General features: G+C 34.2%; 1 protein-coding gene across 2 annotated transcripts in view; it reads right to left on the bottom strand.

Annotated features, from left to right (window-relative positions):
* Positions 1-26,836, bottom strand: part of LOC138705011 (collagenase 3-like) — a 111,878-nt gene that overhangs the window by 36,212 nt on the left and 48,830 nt on the right. The window contains exons 4-6 of one of the 2 annotated variants that reach the window (XM_069833548.1): positions 21,553-21,837; positions 15,299-15,450; positions 1,604-1,706 (exon numbers count right to left, since the gene is read on the bottom strand). In XM_069833548.1, coding sequence (XP_069689649.1) covers positions 1,604-1,706; positions 15,299-15,450; positions 21,553-21,837 — 540 coding nt within the window. The remainder of the gene's footprint in view (positions 1-1,603; positions 1,707-15,298; positions 15,451-21,552; positions 21,838-26,836) is intronic. The other variant, XM_069833549.1, reaches the window with a different exon arrangement.

Here is a 26,836-nt window from a genome sequence, read left to right as displayed (position 1 = left end):
GTCCTGCAATAACAAAGCTACAAATTCATAAATATGCCAGTAGTATAATCAGAAACTAGACCTAGAAATAAGATTGACGAAGCCATGACTTGTAAAAATCTTTATGGTGAATAAATTACTATTACTATTACCATATTCCTTACTTTATGATGCAGTTGATGTAAGTGACGTGAATGTTTTACTGTTTTAAATGTCAAATAGCTTTTTTTTCGAACAAAAGTGAACATTTCCCTCAAATTTCCAAACAAAACCGGACAATTCCAAAAGATTTTTGCCTATAAAATGCATAGAAAATAATTAAAACCATTATTATTGACACCATTAGCACGACACATAAAATTATCTTTCACTTTTGGGTAAAGTAAAGGCTCGATACAATTTTTCCTACTTTCTGAAAAAAATATATATTACCGGTATTTTGGAAATGACGATTTTGTTCGCAACCTCCACAAGTTATGCCATCATAATAGAAGTAATTAAGTTTGAGTAGGCATGATAATATTTTATGACACTGGAACAGTAGTGTGGCATGTTATTGTGCACGATTTTGATTAATGATAAATACTGTTTATAATGCTGGTGTACAAAAGAAAAAAAAAAGCTTTTGCTGAAAGAAAGGAAACAGCAAAAATTTTGTGTCAAAATGTGTTTCCCTTTATAGTGTAGTGAAAGTATTTCTTTTGTCTTTATTATCAACAAGAAAAAGCCCTAAGTGTAATTAACATGTAAGAACGTAAACTAACAGTTTATTTAACGTTTAAAAAATCATATACAAGACATGCTTAATAAAATAAAACACATGTGCATAATTTCAAGGGAAAAATTGTTCTGGGGCCGGTATCGATCCCGGAACCTCTGGTTGAACGTACCAGTGCTCTGCCAACTGAGCTACCCGGGAACTCCACCCGACACTGTCTCAACTTTTCCCTTTATATCCACACAACTCACATGGGCTGACGAAACGCCAGAGACCCACATCGAGTGTACACAAACTTTGTGTGACTTGGAACTGTGGTTTTCTGTTAACGTACACAGTGACGTATATATTATGCAAATAGATTTGCAAAACACATGTGTGTACAATAGGACGAGCTGACGAATTTAAAATCAACATGAAGTTAGAGATCACAAACTGTAGTCTTAAAATTACTGCATTATAATGGATTATTACGTTACAGGCTCTATGGGACTATACTTTGGAAAAGTGGAGGAAGGCTGCGGTATCATAAATGGCTGTGAATACAAAAATTGTTTGGACCACTTTTGATAATAGTGGTGCTCGTAGTATTTATATAGGAACCGGTATGATATGAAAGTGTGAGGGATTATATAAATAACTACAATTCTTTGGTCAGCGGGAAAAGGCACATAAGTAAAAAAAGTCGATTTTTCTGTTGTACCAAATCACATAAGTCTAATATTTTATCTGATTTTTGAAATAATAAAATTTATTTTATTTTAAATTGAAAAGGGTCTTACTTTAACCAACATACATGAATTTCATTATTATACTTATATTCAGTTAAGAGTAAATTAAAAAGAAAGAAAAATTAATTTTTAATTAATTAATTAAAACCTTATCATTTCTTTTCTCGAAACTCACCTTTTAATACATATATAATTCCTGGTGGATATTCGAAAATGGCATCAAATGATGAATTGGAACACAAGTCAGGCGTCTGATTTCTTTTCACTCCATATAAAGACTGAAATGTTAGAAAAAGAGACAATATATGGAAAGACTGTCCGCGATTGCTTTTATCATTGTATGATTTATTTTTTGCCAGGTTATTTTTGTTGAGCAAATTTATGTTATTTACATGATTTTATTAAAAAATATAAATATGAAAAATAACCGTCCTTTGCCTCTACAAAATGTGTGTAGTAACTGTCTTTTACATTGTATTTTAAAATATATAGGCAGGCCTACGGTACATCATATCTAAAGGATATTGAGTTATATTCATATACATTTACTGCATCCACCTTATCACATACATGATCTGGGATATGTCAAATGTATCACATTAGCTATTACTAAAATACGACATATAAAACTAAAATTTAGGATGAAAAAACTAAAATTCAACACACAAAAAATTTCAATATAAATTATGAACAATTTCAATATTAACAATTCACATGTAGGCTAAATGTGGACCGGGACTGACTTCAGCTATAAAGCCAGCTTCAACCAATGCAAAATTAGCGCGATGTTACCAACAAACTAGCGCAAGACTCAAAATTATTGAAGGAGATGGAATGAAGGTTCCTTCCTGGTTCATAAAGAACTAATTTTTATCCTTCCCGACATAAAATATGCCCCTCTATCCACAACATCCTACATTCTGCTTATATGTGCTCAACAAATAATAAGAAATATAAAGTATATGTGTATTATCTATACTATTAATAAATCTGTAACCAAAATTTTTCTGGTAATTTTCGATTTTTCAAGAATAATTAGTGTTAACATGTATAATTAACTATCCTGAGACGACAAATCGAGTTTTTTAAATTTTTGTTTGTATGTCTGTATGTTTGTTACCTTTCCACGTGATAATGACTGAACCGATTTCTATGAAAATTGGAATAGAAATTAAGTTTGCAAATCTAGCTTTCAGGTTAAGCTCTCTGTGAAGAAGACAAATAATTTCAAGGGAAAAATTGTTCCAGGGCTGGGTACCGATCCCAGGACTTCTGGCCGAATGCACCAGCGCTCTACCGACTGAGCTACCCAGGAACTCCACCTGACACCGTTTTCCCCCTTATATCCACACACCTCGAGTGGGTTGACGAGATGTCAGAAACCCACATTGAGTACACATAAACTCTCTAAGATATGCGAAGAATTTTTTTCATATTGAGTACAAGACTGTGCGCAGGATTAAATAAAAAAGGGAGGCGAATTTGAAGGAGGAAAAGCATTTTTTGGTAAAGTACCAGTAATTTATAATACAATTTTTGATAAACCGCTTATTAATTACAAAATCACGATTAAAAATGGTACAGTATGTATACTTCTGGTATAATATATCACATTGAAATATTTCACTATTTCATTTTCTATCTCGTTGATTTCTTTCCAAAATGGTGGGGGGAAGGGTTAAATTCCCAAAATCCTATTTATATACACTTTTAAATGTCTATTTTCGTAAACAGAAATAGGCTTATATTATAAATTATTACAATATAGAATAACTGTTTCATATGAATATGTGGAAAATTAATAAAATTTGTGTACTTAAAGCATAGGCTAAGCAATGCACAAACGAAAGTTTATCTTCTCATTTGGGTAAATTGTGTTTGTCTTTTGAATAACAGTTCAAGAAAATAAACTATACATTTTAAATACGAGTAGTAACATCATTCGCAACATGATGACCTGATTTTATTGCGAAATACAGTATGAAAATATGTGTCATCTTTGTGATACTAAATTTTATTATTAGGCACATCATTAGCGCAATGGCTAGAGCATCGGATTTTCATGCTGGTAACTAGGGTTCGAATCCCGATGGGTCCAAATAGAATTTGTAGTGGACTAAGACAGTGCTTAGTGGTAGGTTTTCGCTGGGTAATCTTTTTTCCCCTACTGGCATTCCACCATTCCACCATTGCTCCATTAATCATTCATCACCATGCGGTACTATGTAGTTCACCTCTCATGGTGCATAAAGGGCACTGCATCTAACAGCTAAAAGAAGTACAGATTCAACACAATGCACACATATCAAGGGCACCCACAGGGGGTAGCCAGTGGTAGTAATTGCTATCACTGAGTTTTTTATTTCTTACGCGTTTTTATATTTTTTTCTACATATTCGATACATGTTTTTTTCCAAACCCTCGGTAAACAGTTCAACAAAAGCGAGTACTTCATTATATCCCACAGTTTGATATATCAAACACGATGCAGCTTATGATTTTTTATTGTTGTATATTTGCAATTCTGTTTTTATTGTGATTGTTGGTACACCAGGTGGCTTATAAATCATCAACCTCTATATTGGTAACAATGGAAAAATTAAATATTTTAATTTGGCAGTTGTTGCGAGTGTTGAAATTCCAGTACCAGTCTGCTTGGAAGATGAATAACACGTAAGTTGAATTTTTATTTTATGAATAGTTGGTTTTTGAATGCTCGATTTTTATTAATTATTTTAACGTGTTGGCAAATGTGTATCCTTTCAGTTCTATTATAGTTTTTCATAATAATTTGAATAATATGGGCTGAAGGGTTAGGTACTTTGATGTGTGATATATCAAATGCTGGATATTTATGTGAACTTTTATCCATCTTACAGGAAAGATACAGAACAATTGATAAAATGGATAGTTGAGGTGTTAGATGCAGATGAATCTGAAATATGTGCAAGTCTGCATGCTGCTTAGAGGTGATACTTAACCCTCCTGCTGATGGCATCAACAGTGATCAGGATGACGACGATGAAAAACCTACTTTTATGGATCTGAGTAGAGAAATTTTACGTCAAGAAGGTGAGATGAGGATAGTTAGACAGAGGGACCATTTCAAACAGGGAGAGGATATAAATTTTGAATCAAACGTTAATGAACTTAGAGCTGAGAAACGATCAGAAAATTTAACAACAGTCGCATGTCATAGAGAATTACCATCAAACTCTACTACTTCATCTCATCTGAATGTTTATCTTTCTTCAAATTCTGAAAATATAAACAAGTCTATACCTAAGAAAGTAAACAAATCTATACCCAAGAAAGCTAAATATGCAACGGAATGGATTGAAAGAAATCTTCATAAAACTAGTTTAATTTCTCTACCACTCTTCCCTGATGATACTATTTTTGAGTTTAATTTTGATAAGTCTCCCGATGAGTTGTTCAAAATGGTATTCGACTTAGAAATTATGGAAATTATATGCAGCTCAGGAAGGATGGATTATACATTTGTCCACTGAAGAACTATACATATTTTGTAATTCCTTTAGTTTCTGGTTATGTGAAGGTACCACACCGGCAGTTATTTTGGGATACACGGGATGATACACAAATGCAATGACAAGAAATCGATTTCTTCACTTCAGTGACAATTCTGAAATTTATCAAACAGATAGGGTATTCAACGTAAGGACCCTCATTGACTACCTCAACAATAAATTTCAAGAATTTGCTCAACCTCTTGGCTCGAAGTATTCACTGGATGAAGCTATGGAGCTGTATTATGGTTGTCACTCAATGAAGCAATTCATTTGCGGCAAATCAATATGGTTCGGCTTCAAGTTCTGGTGTTTAGCCACACTTGAAGGGTATCTTCTTAAATTTTGTCCTTATACAGGAAAAAAAGATAGGATTCAAGGTGAATCATTGGGGTCGTCAGTTGTTCAAAGTATTTGTATTGGGTTTATTCCTATTAACAGTTTTATCTTCATTGACAATTATTTCATTCTTTAGAATTTCTCAACACAATGTTACGACATAATTTAAATGTAATAGAAACAATTCAAGCTGATAGGACTGTGACTTGGAACAAATGAAAAATGAAGAGGATAAGAATTTTTAACGATGATTTTTCTTGGCAGTGTTCCAAAGAACGGGATATCGTTTCATATACTAGGAGCTGGAAGTCATGCTAGGTGAATGGCAAAAGCAATTTTTGCATTCAAGAAATACTTGTTTCAAGATCAATTTCAGTTACGTCATAAGGAGAAGAACTCTTTAAGAAGAATATGTATTTTTCTTGCTCGAGTGTAGGCTATGTTCGAGCCTGGTTTCTGTCAGAAGCAATTAAAGCACCTTATCATGATTTCCTATTCATGCATGAACTGATAAATTATCAGGATATTGATTCAGAAATCAGTAAGGCTTGTGCAAATAAATTTTCCAACCATCTCTGGTACTTAATTCCCGAAACTGTGGCTCTATCTTTATTTGATGACTGTGTTCCAACAGTGGTTAAAGCAAATATGGCTCAAGTTATACTGGAAGCAAACGAAGGTGAAGAAGAAAATCAACTGAAGAGCTACATTCTGGAACAGAATGATTTTTCTTCCTTTACAAATATTGAGTTTTCGTCTTTTGTAGCTCCTGGTACTAAAATTTTCTTCACGAGATTTTCTATCAACACCGATTTCCTCAACAAAGACCCTTCAACTTGGAAGGATGGTTCTGTTTACAAAAGTGGAATTTAAAAAACTTTAGAAGATAGTTGTTGTGAAGGACGTTGCAGAAAAAAAAGTCAAATTTATTCAGGATTACAATAATATTCTCACAAAAGATGAAAATGAGAAACAATATGTTTTAGAGATTGTTACCAGAGACTGTAAAAAATATCCAACTGCTACTAAATCCTAACTTAGAAAAAATAATGTTCAATGTTCGTTCATATACATAGTGTTTTGATTCTATAGAAATTATTGTTGTAAATAAAAATGTGTTTCTCTTATAGAAGTTGTGTGCGTTACAAAAAAAACCTTATATTTCTTAAATTTTTCATTTTATTTTCAGGAATTTTTAAAATTAATTTTTCAGAAATTTCGTTCAGAATATTTTTAAACAATTGCTGGGGTCGCTAGAATGCCCACATAAATTTCTCTAAGAAGAAAAAAAGAAATGGTCGAGATAGGGAAGAGTATACCGCTTTTGTATGGAATTAATCGTTACGTATACAATGTTCCAACTTCAAAGCGTTTGAGGGTCGCCAAGCAGTGTCCGATTGAGCTGTAAATTTGCACAAATCATTTTTTTGTCAATTGGAACAAGATAAGGGAGTGGGAGCAGCACAATTTTAACTTTCGGAAAATTACCTATAGCTAAGGGCCACCCTAGTGTATATGCGTAATTACCAGGGAACGGATTTATATGGACTAAAAATATATGAAATATGTAAATATATATGTAGTTATTTTTACCAAAATATGGAATTAAATATGGACTTAAAATTATAAAAAAATGACTATGTACGTTAAATATTGGTACATTTTAATCAAACTAAACAAAAAATATAATGGACGTACCTTATCTTCCAATGTAGTTTCAACAAAACACAATTTTTATTGTCTGTTACCATAACAATAGGTTACAAACATTTCTTTCAAGTGCTGAAAAGTGAATCTTCTTCTATTGTCTCTGAGGATAGATTTATACTGACTAAAAGAGCGTTCGACGTCACAAGAAGTAACTGGTAATAATTCAATTTCACAATGTCTGCTGGGGATAAGTCCAAGTTAATCTTCACTGTTGATTCACCACTCATCACAGCAACAACCTTTTGTAGTTCTTCATATCCAGGGTTTTTTGAAAGTACAGTGTCCACCTTAGCTCTTACTGCATCTGCAACTTTACCTCTACCACGATTCAGTTGTTCCACAGTACTATTTATAATTTCAAAACTTTCAGATAGTGAAAGGTGCCTATTTTGGAGACTTTTGAGCGTTTTTATGATGCATGAAAATGTATGCTGAATGTGAGCTAAGTCATTCTTCACACTTATGTCACAGGTAACTGTTTTCGCAGTATCAATTGAGACTGCATCTTCAGAGTCCAATGCAAGGAGAACATTGTTAATAGAGTCTATATGTTCGGCATAATATTCAACTGCTTCTAGCCATGTACCCCATCTAGTTAAAATTGGCTTTGGTGGCAATGGAATTTCAGGGTACATTTCTTTCAACACGTTAACTCTACTGGGAGCTTTGAGAAATACTTTTTTCACTGATGAAATCAACAAATCTACTTTAGGGAAATTGTCTCTGACCACTTCTGCCACACGATGAAATGCATGCGCCACACAAGTAAAATGAGTCAATTTAGGATATACAACAGATAATGCTTGTCCAGCTTTGACCATATAAGGGGCAGCATCGCTAATAAAGAATAACACATTATCGTACATAATACCCTTTGGCCACAGGATACCCATAGCTTCGTTGAACAGTTTAACTATAGTTTTGTTATTGCACTTTTCTAGAACATCACAATGTAAAAGAATTCGTTCAGAATATTGTTCACTTAACAAACCGATAACTACATTACCAACAAGTCTACCTTCTTTGTCGGGAGTCTCATCAATGGAAACCCAAATTGAACTATCTTTAATTTCATCTCTTATCTTCTGTATTGTCTCATCGTAGATGGATGGAGCATACGTCTTCCTAAGTGTTGACTCATCCGGGATTGTATGTTGAGTATATTTTTCAAGGAATTCCCTGAAGACCTTATTCTTTAGTTTGTAGAGAGGAATATCAGCAGAGATGAGAGAACGGCACAGGTCGATGTTAAACTCAGATCTTACATTCGATGTTGTTGGTTGTGTTAAAAACAATTGTCTCTGCTTGGAATTTAGTTGTTTGTTGGCCTGATGTTTACTAGTTGTAATGTGTTGTTGCACCAGGAACTTTTGTGTAGATGATACTGCACACTGACACAAATTACAAAATAATATTTTATTGTCAGTTGATAAACCATCTTCTTTAAATTCTGAAATGTAACTTGTTAGTTTTGATTTTAAATTGACTGAATGACGTACTTTTGGCATATTTACCGTCTTTATAGTATGATTTACAAAACTGAACCTATGTGTACTCTGACTGGCATTTAACTGTTGAGCTGCACAACTGAAGTCTGTTAAAAATTTTAAATTAAATTAATACAGTTTTGTAACTTACTTTCCCATTGTTGATAGGACTGCTAATTTTCAAATAACTCTGATGTTAAAGGGATTACTGAACATGTGTTTAAATCTCTATTGTTGAAATGTATTTTTAAAAGTTAATGGAATTTTGTTTTGTTTTATTGTTAAACCTAATATAATATGGACTGTTTTATATGAAATATGGAAAATATATGGAAATTAACGAAAATATGTACTAAACTCTAAAATATGGAAAAATATGGAAAATAAAAGTAGGATTTTTCAACCCTACACATTGTGAAACATAAAGATAATGCAAAATATAAATTATATTAGCTTTATAAGTAAATATGTATTTACATATAAATCCTTTCCCTGGTAATTACAATAGGCTATAAATGTGAACAATGAACAGTATAAATCAGTTGATCAGTTTTCTTCGAGGTGGTATGGAGAAAAATTAGAAATAAAACGTTCGTGACCCGATAGGTCGGACTTAAATATAAGTCAGTGAATAATGGATTGGGTAAACTCATTAATGGATATTTCAATAATGAATGGTACATCAAATATTAAAAAAATGTGATCCGTAAAAATTTGTTTATACATTTTTTCACAGCAAAGAGTACTATCTGTTTGCTTCGTAAATCGAAACCTCAGCCTTCTGGAACTGTATTCAATGTGTACAAAATTTCTGCTTTTTATTTATATTGCATAACATTTTATATCCATAAAGGTTCCGTTCCTCCCCTGGTTCCCCTATCATACATTTGTTTGAAATTTACTTTTAAGTCTATATTCCACAATGTCTAAAGATGATTAAAATATCCTCATTATTAGGAAATTCAGAAGCGCTGGAGACATTTCTTTCAACAGTAAGATGAAGCTGTCAGAAATTGCAACCATTTTCATTACATTAACTTTGTGTAGTTCTTTTACTAATTGAGAGCTTTTAAAATCATGTTCAATTTGATTAACATTGTGATCCTATATGAAGGGTCCAGGGGAAGAACCTGCTAAGTCACATTTTACTGTTTTTACAGGAGAGCGAGTTTAATGTTTCAAGGTCCATTACATTCTATTGTATCGGAGTTATCATTCTTCAAATATATGTGGCTTAATCAAGTTTTTACTCTGTACAATTAAACCACTGAAATCTCTACTGCCTGAGGTATTTCATGGCATCCAAAACAAAAAATTGATAATTTTGGACTCAACAGGTTTTTCCCCTGGACCCTTCATATATGTTAGCTCTAGAGAAAATCTTTCATTCTGAATGGTAACATAAAGTATTGGTAGGCCTTATCATTAAAAAATGGGAAGGTTAATAGAAAATAGGTGAAAAATGAAAGTAGCCCTTTCACACGTCATGAATACAATTGGGGGGAATGAAAGTAGGGCCCCAGGCTTTCTTGACCTCGACACTAGAATGAGGTGATGTAGTTGGCATCATGCTCTGACTGCGTTTTACCCCCAGGAATGACCTTGTACTCAATTTGATAGGAGGCTGAGTGAACCTTGGGGCTGTTCTGGAAGTTTGACGATGAGAAAATTCTGTTACCATCTAGGATCGAACTTCGGACCTTCCAGTCCATAACCAGCTGCTCTGCCAACTGAGCCACCCAGCAGCCAATAGAAAGTATGAGTCTATGTAAATAACATACTTCGAATTAAATTGCATGATCTCCTGAGTCCTGAGAGTATAGTGTAATAGTACCTATACAGTGAAACTTCCCAATAGCGGACACCGCTGGGGAGAAATTAAATATTCGTTATTGAGAAGTGTCCGCTATTTAGAAAATCGTTAGTAGGTATACAGTACATTAAAATTTCTCATACATATTCAACACTATATTTTATGGTACAGTACAGTAGATGGTGAGATTGTGAATATTTACAGTATTCATCCAGATTGAAATTGTACCAGTAAATGTTTTGTAAATGAAATGAACATCACTAACCTGAGTTTTTCCCACATTAAACTTTGTGGCCAGCTCACGAACACTTAATTCTCCTTCTCACTATGCTTTACAATATCCACTTTCTCTTTTAGTGACAAACGTTTACGTTTTTGTGACATATTTAATGTGACTGTACTTCCGAACACTCAACTTGACAAACTAAGAAAGTACGGACTGCTCACGTACAGTATCACAACTAACAACTGTGCAGCTTACCTCCAATAAAGGACAAGAACGTTCAAATGCACGATAATGATTGTTGCAAAGAATTCCGTTAGAATTCTGTTTAATTTACAACTGTCTTTTTCTTTTTCTTTCATGCTGTCCGTTATTTGGAAGTTTTAATTGTTGTTGGGATATACATTTCAGTGTCCGCGTCCGTTATTGAGAATGTCCGCTATTTGGAAGAATTTTATCATAAGGTCCAATGTTATTTTGCAGGGGAATTTTAAAATGTCCACTATTGAGAGGAGTCCGCTATTGGGAAGTGTCAGAGCCTTAGTTACAAGCCGGGGCATGGGTAGGTTTGGCAACGCAGAGTGGAGGCGGGAGATTTTAGAGTGATATTGTGTTTGCTCATTGCTTTCGTTATACGTAACGCGTATTGTTTCAATATTACTTCATGCACAAAGGTAAGATCAAGATTCAGAGTAGTGATGTAAATTATTACGGGTTCGAAAATAGTGTTTTATTGCAATCAATTAGCTATACTTCAGAATACGGCGTAAGTAGGCTACTTACATACAAAAGCTGCCACTTAAAATAATTACAAAAAAAAAACATGTTTTTATTGATAGTACGAAGGTAAATAAATAAATAAAAAAAGATATTCCTTGCACCGAAAATAATAAAATCAATAATGCAATAAAGACGTAAGTTCCTACGCAGTATTCTTAAGTTCCATTCAGTTAAGAAATTTGTGGCTAGCAAATTGACAATGTTTTGCGACTTAATGGTGTTTCATCTGTGAAAGGTTTAGGATATATTTTAATATTATCTTATGCGATTATCTATCGTGTTTTTCTACAAATATTTCAGATGCCTAGAAAGTGCTGTGTGCCTATGTGTCGCAGCAACTACACTTATAATTAAAAAAATAAAAATAAAAACATCAGTACTTGTTTTTTTATTGGTGGTACAAGGGGAAAATAAATAAATACTTAAAGAAATGTTACTTGTACCAAAAATAAATAAAATAATGACGTACTTTCGCAATACCCTATTCCAATCAATTAACCATTATGTGGCTAGTAAATTGACAATGTTTTTCCGCTTAATGTTGTTTCACCTCTGACATGAAAGGTGTAGGATATCATATGCATTTTAATTTCATGTGATTATGTCGTGCTTTTCTATAAATATTTCAGATGTCCAGGAAGCCAGTTTTAGTTTGAACCTGGCCAGTCACCATAACAATACTGTTATCCTAAATTATTTGTTATAAACTTTTTAAAATATAATTTTAAATAAATATAACTACAGAAAACAAGCTAAGAATGTGAATTGTGCAAATAGGCCTAAAATAAAATGTAAACAGAAGAAACTATTGACATTCCTATTATAATAAAAGTATGAGGATGTAAATACAGTTAAGCCAAGTAAAACAATCTATGAAAAAATGAAAACACATCCCTTCAACATAATACGTAACAAAACGCAACATTATCTATTAAGTACATGTATGTATCAATTAGCGTAAACTCAGTGGACTTTAAATCCTGTAAATACCAAGTGGGTGAATGTAGAGTATCCAACGTCCACTGAACGAATATTTCACTTTTATCACTGCCAATGTTGCGCTATAATCGTATATGCAAGGTAGGCTATAACAAAAACCTAAGCTAACCAAACCTAACTTGTCAAAGAAACAACAAGTTATACTAAATATGTGTAAAATTGGCCTATGTCTCTATAGTGGACGGGACATAAGTGACATTGACCAAACCAACAAAGTGATTATATGCATGTACAAATTATAGATAGTTCTGACGTATAGCAGGCATTCCGAATCTTCAACAAAACTGCAACATTTATGGGATCACAAAACAGCTGTTTACAATGACTTTGAAAACCAACGGCGTAACTTTATTGATATAGCAGGCGAGAACCAACAATTTGACTAGAATTCTGATACACACAAATCACAAATAAGAATATAAAAATGTGGTTATACAATATTTAATAGAATAGTCAATTACTTTGTCATCCATAACCGTAAAAATTCCCAAAGACTGCAACCATTTTATTTCCATTTATTGTCTTGTTTTTTTTTATCACCAACACGCATTTAGTTTATAATACATCAACAATTAACGTTTGGTACGACCGCAAACATAATTCCATCGACACACACTTATATTGTAATATTAATTTACATTGGAAATCGGCATTGGCACAAACACGTGTACTGTACGGTCAGCCTCCGGGTGACAGATAATTACAGTGTTGCCGACGTATGGCCCCGGCTTGTAACTAAAGAAGGCTCTGGAAGTGTCCATTAAGGGAAGTTTCACTCAAGCCCCTAAAGTCTCGGCTGTGCGAAACGAGGAAACCGGGGCAAATTGAACGCTGCGCTTGCCGCCATATTGTTGGAGAGCAGACAAATAATAGCAGTGCGTAAGTCACGCAATTTAACGCTGTGATGATCTAAAATTGACATATTATGGCCATTTTCGACGTTTAACGTAAAATTAGGACGAAATAAACATATTCAAAGTTTCATTGATATGTGTTAGAACATTAAAGAAAAGAAAATACGTATGCAGCAATTTATAGAAAACATACTGATACATCCATAAATAGGCCTACACAATACACATTATAGATTGTATAATTTTACGATAATAAGCAAATTGTTAGGTTTCAGAGAATCTAAAATTATATTAACATATTAACTCTTAGATCACAAGACATAAATATATGCACCTTGACTACACAAGTTCTTGTTATAATCAAATTCCTAAGTGAAATAAATATACGATAATCAGTATAGACTTGTTGTTAAGTTTTAGAGAATCAAAAATAAATTATATTGCCGGTACTTTTAGACCACAGGACGTAAGTAACCACGCAAAATATAATACATTGCAAACAATAGGTAACGTGAAGACCTAAAAACTAAACAATCACTTTATGCAAGATAAAAAAACCACATACTTTTTATGTGTGGATTTTTTACATATTGTATTTTTATTTTAAATAAATAAAATAGATATAATATCATTGCTTGTGGAGTGATGGTACATAATTTTTATGCACATATACAATATCAATAAGATGTCATTCCTTGCTTTTGTTAATAAAATATATCCGGCAAAATGTAAAAGAGTTATTTATAGGTGAACTCTGAATCATAAATTCACAAAGGAGGCTTAACTATTATAGCTATTCATTTATTTATTATCTGTATATTTATTTATCCATATATGGATCTTGAATGAAAGTTTATCATCTTGCAGATAAATTCATTTACATAATAAAAACAAAAAGTTATCGTTCCACTAATGTTTTAACATCTGATGTGTAAGTCTAAATAATTCACTCAGTGGGATTTCTCTACAATCTGATATACCTGTACTAACAATTAAGTATTCTTTATTGTCGTAAACTACTGATTGATTTTTAATGATATTGATATTGTAACAACAGAGATAATATTATATCGCACCTTTTGCAAGTAGCTTGGAAAATTAAACAGGGATGGTATTATCGCCGCGCTCTCATGGTTAACATTCGGCAGGTCTTTGAGCGGCCTCATGCGTTCGGCAGGTCTTTGAAATTTAATTGTATTATTGTTTTCAATTTCTTGTGTCGCCGCTCCAATCACTCGCCTCAATTTCAATAATGCAACCAATAAGCTGCTTCAATTATTATTAAATGACACTTACTTGTCTAATCCACGTAGACTTAACCCGAGGTTGCAATGTCTTGTGCTGAGGACGAACATTAAGGTATGTGATTAAAAATTATTATTAAAGAGTTATTATTAAGAGTTAAGAAAGCCAACGTACTCGTATATGAAATAATAATAATAATAATAATAATAATAATAATAATAATAATAATAATAATAATAATAGCCATTTAACAATATAACAAACTATCGAGAAAGTAGACGTGACAACGTGACGCTTAGAGTGAAACCTACAGAGCAACAATCGGTCGGCAAAATTATTTTTTTAAACCACACCGCACGTTATTGTATGATGCCGACATGTTAAGCATGTGTCCGCGGCGATAATATATCATCTTTCAAAATTATATTGCCATTACTTTCACACTATTCACTAAAAACACCCGAGACAAAACAAAGGACAAGTATGACAATCGTGTTTACCGCTCTATTTCTACCAGCAGCATGGCGGCGTAAACATGCGCAGACTGGTTTCAATTTTGGACAGCACACCAGCGCTCTGTGTGAGTCTAGTATACTATTATTATAACGTCTTTGGTTTCACTGTACCATACTTCATCCATGATTATGATATAAGATGTACGTGCAGAGACTCAAATTATGGTATAGTGTAATATGCCTGCATTTGTGCCCTAACTGTAACCTGCATTTTTCCTCATGTCAGTGACATTTCTTTGAAGTGTAGAATTATATCGAACTTTAAAAATAAAAGAACAAATGTCTCAGGACTCAGGAGGGTATATTCATGGGATGATACATAGTACATGGTGTAATATTTTGCAATACATTACCAGTACAGCACAGTTAATTTACCTGTATAGCTCGAATATCACCATCACTTAAAGTGAAATTTTTATTGAAGATTCTTGAGTTAAATGGATTCATGATGGATTCATTAGACGAAGTATGATTCAAACCCAGTGCGTGGCCAAACTCGTGAAGAGCTACTGGGAATAAATCTACACCTGAAAATAATATCATAATTTCAATATTGACAATGAAACATGGCAACATTGTAAAGTTTATCTACTTAGAAGGACGGTACGTGTAAAAGATGCTCAGATTTTAGAGAAACAATGCAAGATCATTTAACTGAATTCATGTACACTTAACGGCAAAAAGAATGGGCTGCCGACAATTTCTAAGTTCCAGAGACATAATATTGCACATGCTTGACTCGTCAAAGCCGTAGTTCACTAGGTAACACATAAAGAATTCGCGAGAAAAATGATGAATATCACAGTTTTGTTAAGGTTGATGTCATTATCTAATTAAATGGATCACTACGAAATTTAATGTTGTTCTTATGAAAAATGGTAAAAAGGAGAATTATCACCAAGAATACAGTAATCTTTTCCTTTATTTTCTATAGGAACAGCACTACACCTTGCAGTTATAGACTCAATTAGATCATTATCTAATCCTTAACAGAAATGTGACATTCATCGTTTTTCCCGCGAACTCTTCACATAATTAAACCCTTTAAATTTGCTGTATTTTGTTTAAGAGTTTAAAATATGTATAAAATCGAACGGAAGGTTGATTCTAGATACATCAGGGCCTCTGAAGAGTGAAATAATAATAAAATTGGTAAATACAAAATCAACCGGAGCGAATATGAACAGGAAAACCACATATTATGCCGAACCAATATTAACAGTCACAGTAGCGTAAGTCGTTACGGCATTTGGTCTATTGAACAAGTTGGTAGTAGTAGCTCAAGGTTCGAATCTCCCACAAGCTTCTTTTTTTAATTACAAATTTGTCTCGCAAAGCTATATTTATGTGGCAACATTTCTTAGAATTTGCCAAACTCTAATAAATAATAAACCTCCCTCTCTCTTCCAAGCAATACTCCTGTCTGTTAATAAAACTTTCTGTCTTGTCATTACCCTTGAAGATGGCAGAGAGACAACAATTCCGTCAACAAGTCATTGTCTTGGTTTGCGTAGGTTATTCTGCGTCGATGGCGGCCAGAGAGATTGAAGTCCCATTGTCAACTGCTTTATTTTTTATCGAGAATGGTGAAATTGTGAATTTTCCCATTCCTGGTCAGCTACGCATCTCTACAAGGGAAGAGGACGCCATGTTATTGAGAGAAGTTGAGAACCAACCTCTAGAACTGCCTCTCAACTCAAGATGACGTCTGACTTTCCATGTTCCCCACACACCATAAGGAGACGTTTTAGAGAGTGTGGCATACGGTGTCATTAAGCTGTGAGGAGAGAACATTTATCGATGGAACATGTCATGGACTATCTAGCATATGCTACTCTCCGACGGAACTTTGATTGGAGAAATGTCATTTTCTCCGACGAGGTAATTGTCTCCAGTAGCAACGATGGTCCTGCCCTAGTTTATCATATGGATGGCCAGCGATATGATGAATGCTTTGTGAGGCGACTTAACAGGTCAGGTCGCGTGAGCATCGCATGTTGGAGGTGAATGTCATAAGATGGGGCAGAACTTCTGGAACGCATCCACGGTCAGTTTACAGCAGAAGTCTACAAACACATTTTGGCAACTGTAATGATCCCTTCCACCCGAGAATGATATCCAGAAGAAACACTTTTCTTCCAGCAGGATAATCACCCAGTACACATCGCCATCCGGATTCAAAGATAGTTTACGAGGAGGCCTGATGTCGACCTGGTTGACTGGCTTCCAAAATCACCAGATATGAATCCGATTCAAAATTTGTGGGTTACAGTCAAACAGATCTTACGCTCCAATTGGGCAAAAGAACCACTCATTCAGATAGCTGACGAATTATGAGACAGAGTTCTAGATGCGTGGGAGAAGGTGGCCATGAATTTAGACCTGTTCCCTAATCTTGTGGACTCCATGCCATGCAGAATGAGGGCAGTTGTTGACGCAGGTGGTTTTTGTGGACGAGATACTAGTTCCCACCACAGGCCTTTTTTTTTGTTACTATATTAACAAATTGTTTGTTTTTTGTTTATTTAAGTAGTTACTTACATGTTTGATATCTGTGCGGTTTTTTAGGCTGTGAAACAAGTATTTTTTTATACAGGCTAGGTCTCGCCTATTAATAGCCCACAGGTGATGGGCAATAACATTTTTACAAGGCAGGCATAACGAAGTTTAAGAAGAAATGCCATTTCACATTTAAACTAACAAATTAATTAAAAACTAAAATAAAAAAAAAATAATTTCATACCGAGAGATGAACTCACAACCTCTGGTACGGATGTCACACATCTTAGCAGTCAACCTTACAGTGCATAAGGTTGACTACATTGTAGACAGATGACTTTCAATGAAGAGACACCACAGCAATGCCTTGAAGTGCAGTGCGTTTACACAAGTGAACTGTGCGATAGAATTGAGCATTTCTATCGACCAAGATTTGGCCCAGTCTTTTTGCTGTTAAGTGTACCTATCATATATTTGTCCAGTCAGAGCTCTGAAAATTCCTTACCATAGGGATCAGAATTCCATACTAGAATGACAGATCTTATAAAAAATGTGAAGTGACTGGGGGCAAAACTTTTTCATATTACTGGTATTTCCATTTCCACAGCCATCCTTAAGGAGAGAGGATGGTATAACTTGACATTTTTTCTAATTAATGCACATTTCCATTTTTTTTCTGTATTCAGAAATGTCATTCACTAAAATGTATATGTCTAAGCCATTTTTGAAAATAAATTCAAAATCCCTTTGACATTTTATTCCCAAAAGCACGTTCTTTGAATTGTCTACATCATAATTTTGATATTGGCTCTCAAAATTGTAAGATAAACGATTACATTTTAGAGGTGCTTCTATGGAAATGTGGAGGGATATTTCTGTTCCAGAGAAAAGTTTCCTAATAACCTAAAGAATGCGTGTTCCAAATATCATGCATGTAGGATTAATAGTATCGAACATATGTATATAACATTTTGTATGAGAATGAAGCACGAATTTGAAGTTCAGCGTCATTTGGAAACCCTGTGCACCAAAGGTATAAAAATGGCACCACAGCAGCTAAGAAAGCCATAAATACGCACTAAATTTAATGTGATGAATTTTTCATATATCAAACATTATTTTAAAGCAAACAAATTTTGTTTTTGAGATTTTACTGATTATACACTATATTTAATCATCCTTTCCCCTTGAAAACCACGTGCACAAGAGATTTAAAAATAATGTCGCAGTAGCTGATAGGGGCATAAATGGCATTAAATTTTATTAAACATATTTTTCACATATCAAAGTGTATTTTCAAGCATTTTTTTTAATTCACTGGTTTTCCAACATATTAAAACCATCCTCTCCACTTAAGGGCATATGTACGTGAACGACCACAAATATGATTAGAAAATGTAGGCTCTAAATTTCTAAAATTTTACAAGAAAATGGACTCACAATTGGACAAAAATTACAAGGTACCACAACAAGACTTATTAGAACTTAAATATCTGATAAAAGTATAAAAAAGGTTACTAATAATATTTTTTTAGAATTCACCTTTCACTTTAAGTTAAATTTTCCAAAATTTGAAAATTTTCACATATTATTTCATAACTTCACAACCATTAGAGATAGAATTATGAAATTTTGTACACTGATTTAACATGCATTTATGCAAAACGTAGACTACAATAATGCCCATTTCCTTGAAAATAGAAAAATTAGGTGACAAAATATTATGTAAATTTTAATATATTTTATATAGGACAGATAAAAAATTAATTGTATTAAAATAAACAACTCTACATGTCTGAGAGTAGTCTACTTTTCAGAAATAAGTGTTTATTACATGCAGGAAAAATATTAAAAATGTCAGAGAGACCATAACAATGTTATAGTTACCAAATGATGTAACTGGAGAATATTTTTGTTTTTTTTTTTTCCTCCATACTTTGATAAAACTGACTTGAAAAATATTATTAGTAACCTTTTTTATACTTTTATAATATATTTAAATTCTAATAAGTCTTGTTGTGGTACCTTGTAATATTTGTCCAATTGTGAGTTCATTTTCTTGTAAGATTTTAGAAATTTAGAGCCTACATTTTCTAATAATATTTGTGGTCGTTCACGTACATATACCCTTAATGGCTAGTGTTCCATTCCTGTCTTGGGTAGTTTCTGTTACTGTTAACTAATTTGACAGAGACGTTAAATAAAGAACTACACTAAATTATCTAATCTTATCGGAGAATCCCTTTGGAAGGAGGCGTTACATAAAGCATTGCATTGTCAGTGCTTTTCTTCTGGCGGAACAAGCTGGAATGGTGTCGGGCGACTTTTCGTTGTATTTGCCATCTTGGAACCAAGAAATATGTTAATATTTTATGTTTTTAACATAATTTTTCTTTGAACTCTGCATAGGCCTTGAGAGTCTTAAAGTTGGACGAAATGGAGATTAAAAACGACAAAATTCCCGTGTACTACACAGCAGTAGCTGCCGGTGATCGAAATCCTCGGTGAGGCCAGATGCAACTAGTTTAAGTGCCTCCAATAGAAAATGTTTATTTATGATATTAATTATTATTGTTATTATTATTATTATTATTATATTATTAATATCATTATTACTGTATTATTATTATTATTATTATTATTATTATTAGTCTTATTATTACTAGTAATGAAAAATAATAATTTCACTCGCCAAATAGCTGTTATGCTGTGAGTTTCAGTGATTGTTTCAGTGCAATGAAGCAACCCATATTATGTGTTGAAATTTCCCTTTCTTTTCTATTTATTTTTTTCCCTTGACAGCAACAAACCAGGCCAACAGAGAAGTTTATTTTACACCACATTACCACTTAACCATTTATGTTGCCCATACCAGGATGCAATAGAAGCTCGCGTTTTAAGATTATCTGTCAGAAAAATTGTCAGCGATGTCGTAGGTATCTCGGTGGGCTCTCTCTTTATTTAAAACTTCCTTTCTTTCAATATTATTTCTTCTCGAAAAAGGACACTCTAACAATCAATTAACTACACCAGCATTATTTCTATTTATATTTTCCCGAAATACATAACAACATTGGTCCAGATTCACTACTATACTACGAAGTACAATAGTACAACACCCTTGCTTAAGTCATAAACTAAGACATAAGGGAAGAGAATAGTGTGGGTCTCTGCCTGTCAAAGAGCTGGAATTTTTGTTATTTATGGCCTATTTAGGAAGACAAGTCACCATTGCTATTCCCACCCCACTCTACCCTTGAGGCTGGCCCATGGATGGGAGGAGTGAAACCTGACCAGGCCACGAGGCCAGACGAATTGTGCCTCAGCTACAACGTTTTAAGCGCAACCTCAAAAGCCCGCAAAGACACACAAAATGCAGAAGCAGATCTGGCACGAGCCATCCTGGCCTCAGAAACAAATTTTACTGCAAAACAAGTCTATGTACATCACAAGCCAGGCCCAGCACGAGCGATCCTGGCCTCAGGAACAAATTTTACTGCAAAACAGGTGTATCTACTTCACAAAGTTTTCAAATGCTTCTACAGCGATATATGCTTCATTCAAATAACTAATAAATTATATAAAAACGCAAGATTTTATTTCGGTTAAGCCAAGTGACTGAGGCCCGGCCTCACTTGCCTCAGTCAATCAGCCGCCACTGCTACACAGTAAGCTTAGTCATCTCCCTGTCCACTACACAGAGTTCCACCACGATTTTTTCCAGAAGAAAAGCACTGACCATCATTATACTACCGTATTTAGGACAGATTTAGAATCGTTCTTACTTTACTCATTGCACTGTAATAAATCACCATGGACATAATTCCAGGTACCTAAGTCAGCCATTACAACAGTGGGGAGTAGAGGAGACGTAGCTCACTCCTTAGGGGTTACAACTCTTAACTGGTTCCACCCCAACCAGAAGATTTCCACTCAAGTGTTATTTTATTTCGTGAGAACAAATTCTCAACTGGAAGTTTAATCTCCCAAGTCATACACGCATATGTGCGCCACTGCGAGGCTAGCTCGCTTAGTATTTTATGGCTTGTTTCCCATTAAATGAGTAATTATACTATATAATATAGAATGTAAAATGAAATATTAAGAATGTAGGTATAGTGAAGACTAACTCGAGTTAGGGTTCCTGATGGTCCAGGTCCAGCTCTTATTGAAATACACAGCACCAACCCGAGGCAGAGAAGCTCGGGCAAGCACATTGCTGGCACTCGAACTGTTGACTCCATTGAATGCGATGTTAATATCTGCGTTTCTATCAGTTTTCCAAAAATTTAAATTGGTGACAGAAGCCCAAATTGCTAATGTTCGTTCCATAACTTCATCCACAGCTTTACAAAGAAGATTGGCAGGATATCTGAACACTCTGTATGTGAGATCTCCCTCATCCCAAGGCTGTGCTGAAATAAATGAAAAATTGCATTATAGAAGAACAAATGAGAGGAAGTTTATTATTATTATTATTATTATTATTATTATTATTAAAACAAATAATGAGAGTGTGTATATTCCCATTCAACAAATAATTCTGCGACAGTTTTTGATACCGGTACCTGATCTCTCTCAGTACATTGGCTTTCCCTGTCTCGTGATTGCACAACCACTTCATTATCTGAAAGAAACATGTTTCTGAGGATTTGACAACAAAGTCACTGGCTGTTCGTAACTTTATACTGCTCTTGACTTATCTGATTTGAATCTCATACTTGATTGTCAGTATCATTACATGAAGAAGGTTGTACACCTACGATATTTTGAATCTATGTGCTTTCTCTCCCATATCAAGTGTTTCCACAGTCGTAGTCATGATGACAATTAAGTTACCTTATTTTATTATCTAAAGTTGAGAACAGAGTACAGAAGCTCATGGATCGGATTCATCAACCATGGCTGACTTGAAAAGTTTTATATCTTCTTGGTCCGAAAACAATGGAAGTACTGGTAACTATTAGGGTAAGGTTGCTATCAATGGGCCACTTAAAAGAAATCTTATATAATATCCTCGGATAAAGTAATATTTATTTCCTTTTTCAAGCAAACTTAAATATTATCTTCTGTATTTCACTACACTACAAATAGAAGTTATAAGTATTCGATGTTAATGAAATATTTGGAAAATAAAAATAAGCATCATCGGCCCATTGAAGGAGACTGGTTTCCTTTGTTAGGCCAGGTAGTTTCCATGAATGGGCTGCAGAATAATATTGTTAAACAACAACCCACATCTAAATAAATGCCAATACACAATATCTTCGGCATTAATATGAGTAGTGTACTGGCATGTAGAACCACAGAATGTGTATTCGAACGCAAGCATGACCACTAGGGCACTTAAAAAATCTTCAGATATTTCATTAACACAAGAAAACGAAATACATCATTGTTAGTTTGTAATCAGGCTAAGACCTCCAGCATTTCTATCTCAAATTATTTACGATCTTACAGAAATAAAAAAAAAACACTTTAGGCCCTAGTTGTTCTATAGTGTGATTAAACAGAACTAAAACATTTCAAAATGACCCAAGTTTAAGAGCTAATAAAGCAAAACAACAATTTATATACACTGAGAACAAAACATATCAAGACAATTGAAGTATTAGACTATAAATACCATTACTTATTGTTAAGCCAATTAAACTCTTATCCTTCTTCTCTCTTTGGCTGACCAAATAAAAAACTGCAAAACTTAAAAAAGAACGTGCAATGGAAACCACGAATTCAGTTTTGTTTATAGCAGCTTAAGATGAGATAAAACAAAACCTTTTTAAAATGTTGTCAAACTTTAGTCACAGTTTTCACAATAGAATACTTTGGCTCCTTTTGTAACACCAGCACAATTCTCATGAACCCACTCGTTACATGACAGACAGTGAATCATATCTTCTTTTATGTCATTGCAACAGATGCCATAACACCACGACTCCTTGTTAGAATTAACTTACACCTCGTTGAACCATTTGAAGAAAACGAGAGTTTGGTTTGAGCTGACTTCTCTGGTGCAGAATTTTCAAGACGTCTCCTTTCAGTTGTTTGCTTTTTACCTCTTCCAGTCTCTGCTTGTACGGACTACTCGTGATCACTATCATTTTCTGAGCTTTATTTGCACTTCTTCCGAGAGAAATTTTGTTTGGTATAGGAGAAGATTTCACCCAAGGAAATTTGCAATTTTGGTGCCAATGTTGCTGCATCAGTTGGAAGAGATTCTAAACTATCTTGACTTCCAGATGCTATTGCTCCTTTTTCTGGATTCACGGTATTAGGCCTATTTGGTTCTGGAATTTCCTCAATAACAGGTTAAATTGTAGAAGCTTCAATAAAGGGAATATCATCTGTTTCAAACTGCATTGCTGCGACAAAATGACAATCTTGGAACACATCCCTGTTGACTGGCCAAACTTCTGTTTTTGGAAATCCATTCACTGCAGTCCCTATTGTTGCCTCCAGTCCATACGCTTTGCCAAAGAGTCGTGGTATATGAAACTGGGTAACAACTTCAGGTTTGCTCACTCAAATGTTTAAAAAACGACACGTCCAGTGGCTGCAACCTAAGAGTAGTGTGCTCTGGAAGTGCCAGCATGATGACTCCATTCTCTCGAGCAATATCTAGAGCATCGAGATTTCTGGTGTGAGTTCAATGTCCATTGAGAAGAAGCAAGACTTCTCTTTCCTTTGAAGGACGGATAGTGTCGATGAAATGCCTTAACCACCTCACAAATACATCTTTGTTAATGTATCCACTTTCAGGAATACAAGCAACAATTGTTCTCGGTGGAGCTCCATCTTCTAACCCCTTCGCAGAACGCGAACGTTTGTAGATGATCAGTGGTGGAACATACTAACACGCAACACTTGTGCAGCAAACTGGAGTAGTAGAGAAACCTCTTTCTCCATTGGCAGTCGAATCTACTGCTCGTTTACCTTTGAAGGCAAGTACCTTTCTAGGTTTCATTTACACAGTTGATAAACCAGTCTCATCAACGTTGAATCGAGCTGGTTTTCGTCAACAATTTTCTGCAAGGTGTCAAAAGAGTGACTTCGTTTTCTTTATTAAACCCCTTAGCTCGAGCAAAAGAGGTCACTCTGGTTGACGCAAGATAAGTTCGGGATGTCTCCTCATATATGTACTGTACATTACCATTTTTTCCAGCGATTCTCATCTAGGAAAGAAAACATACATATTTATAATATATGCATGTATAACTAATCATTCATTTACATTATACAGGTAGCACGGCTCTTTGTTAACTAATTCGAAACAGTAGTTACGAAAGTGCGCACGGGTATGGTTTCCATCATTGGGCCACTAGCCCATTCATAGCAACTTGGAGTGGCTCATTGAAGGCAACTAGCACTGCATCGTTTAGCATGACCCTGTCTCCGTTCACAGTAACTAAATTTATAATATAAATATGACTAATTAACGAGAATTCACAATACTTTCAGACACTGTCTGTAGAAATTTATACAGGATGAATATTTGACAGAAATGCTTCCTTCATTACATTAGTAAATTAAAAGAAAAAAGTGAAAATCTTACCTTCTCTCACTGCTACTTTGTGTCTGCGTCGAGCAACTCACAACTATTATGGCGACACTTTGGCAACCTTAAGTACACTAAACAGCCACCAGAGTGTACCTATTGTCAATACCTATGGAGAAATCGAGCCGGCCCATCGAAGGAACTGACCGATTGATAGCAAGCTTACCCTATATCAGATAATGTCTTTAAGATATTATGTTAAGTGACGAATTATTTTAGTAATTTTCATTTTTATCTACAGAGATACCCAAGGTAAGTTTATATAAAGGATTTTATTCTGAATTTCTTCAGAGTTTACACTGGAAATTTAATGGTAATAAACCGTAAACTCATTTCCTTCTATTAATTTTACTGCAAAAATATAAACTCCTCACTTAAGTTTGAATGCCAATTAAATAATGAATTACTATAGACGAAACCATTGTTAAAATTGCCTCCATGGTCACAGAGTTTCCCAACCCTGGCATAAAATATTGTATTCCTGCCAAAATCCAGTGAGTTCTCCAACTATGTGATGTTATGCATAATCTCACTTAATCTTTAATGTTATCCAATAGATTAAATGAAAAAGTGGCAATTCTGATTTAGCTGTTCCTATACTTTAAATTTAAAATCAGTGTTGAAGCAATGGGGGGAGGGGAGGGGAGGCAGGGTAAAGGAGTAAGATTTACCTCCTGAAAGATTAAAATAATGTAGATTTTTACCTTCCTAAAATATTAGAGAGATATATAATTACGGATTTTATCCTTTGCGACCAAAATTTCAAATTTACAATTTATTTGAATGAGATGTATAATCGAGATGAAAGAAATTCAAAGTCTCTTTAGTTATTTACTATAATACCGGTAACAAAAATATCCAAATTCGAACCATTGTGATAAGAACACAGAATTAATGTTGTTCAGTATATCACAACAATGAATTCAGAAGCAGTCTCAACATTGTCGAAGTCGGGCGCTCATTATGCTGTTTCATGTTTTATGTTGTTGTAAATAAAAGTAAAATTCTTATGTTACCTTAAATTAAAGTTTCTTTATCGATAACATAGTGTGTGTTCATCTGTTCACACTTACGCTTATTAACAACTCATCATATATGCAAGATAAGAAGTTAAGACTAGGCCTAAGTGTGGGAACTGGAAATGTGCTGTAAAATGGAATAAACTTGATAAAAAAAAATAAAAAATAAGCCTTGATATCAGTCCGATTTGTGATATAAAATAATAACAAATACTCGAGAAGTCGGGAAAAATAATTACTTTTAAAAATATGTTTGAATGCTTCTTTTGTCATGATTTAACTCCTCTTTGTTTTTTGTTTTATGGTCAAATTTACCCCAGTTTACATTATGTAAAATAGTTCATTTCAGAGGAAATAGGGAGAAGTACATCACGCAATCTTTCTTAAAAATATCTTGCCCCCCCCCCCCTCAAGCAGAATCTGAAATGATGCCCTTGGATGTGTATACTTGTTAATAAGCCCAGGAGCCCAAAAATGGCCACCGAGAGTCTTCGAGTTTTATGATATGCCACTAATCTTCATTATTATCCTTCTCAGGCTCAACTCACACGGACCACAACTTTGCGATTATTTTGCAGTTATGTGTCGTTGTGCTGTGGGCAGTCAGGAATTAGTATGAAATAAATATGGAAACAGATGATAGTAACTCACATGGACCACAAACTGAAGTCATTGTCGATAGCTGTCATTATGTGTGGTCACCTACAGAACCACAGAATTGTTGCTGTTGGTGGTCAAGCGCAACTCACACATGTGACATGCCAACCACTCGCTGCCGACACTGCATCCTACCTACTTAACATTTTTCCACATTGTTGCCTTTGTGTTTGTATTCATTTT

This window comes from Periplaneta americana, chromosome 8, assembly GCF_040183065.1.
Source record: "Periplaneta americana isolate PAMFEO1 chromosome 8, P.americana_PAMFEO1_priV1, whole genome shotgun sequence".
NCBI classification, from domain to species: Eukaryota; Metazoa; Arthropoda; class Insecta; order Blattodea; family Blattidae; genus Periplaneta; species Periplaneta americana.
Note: the sequence above shows the minus strand (reverse complement) of the source record. Positions and strands in the feature narration are given on the sequence as shown.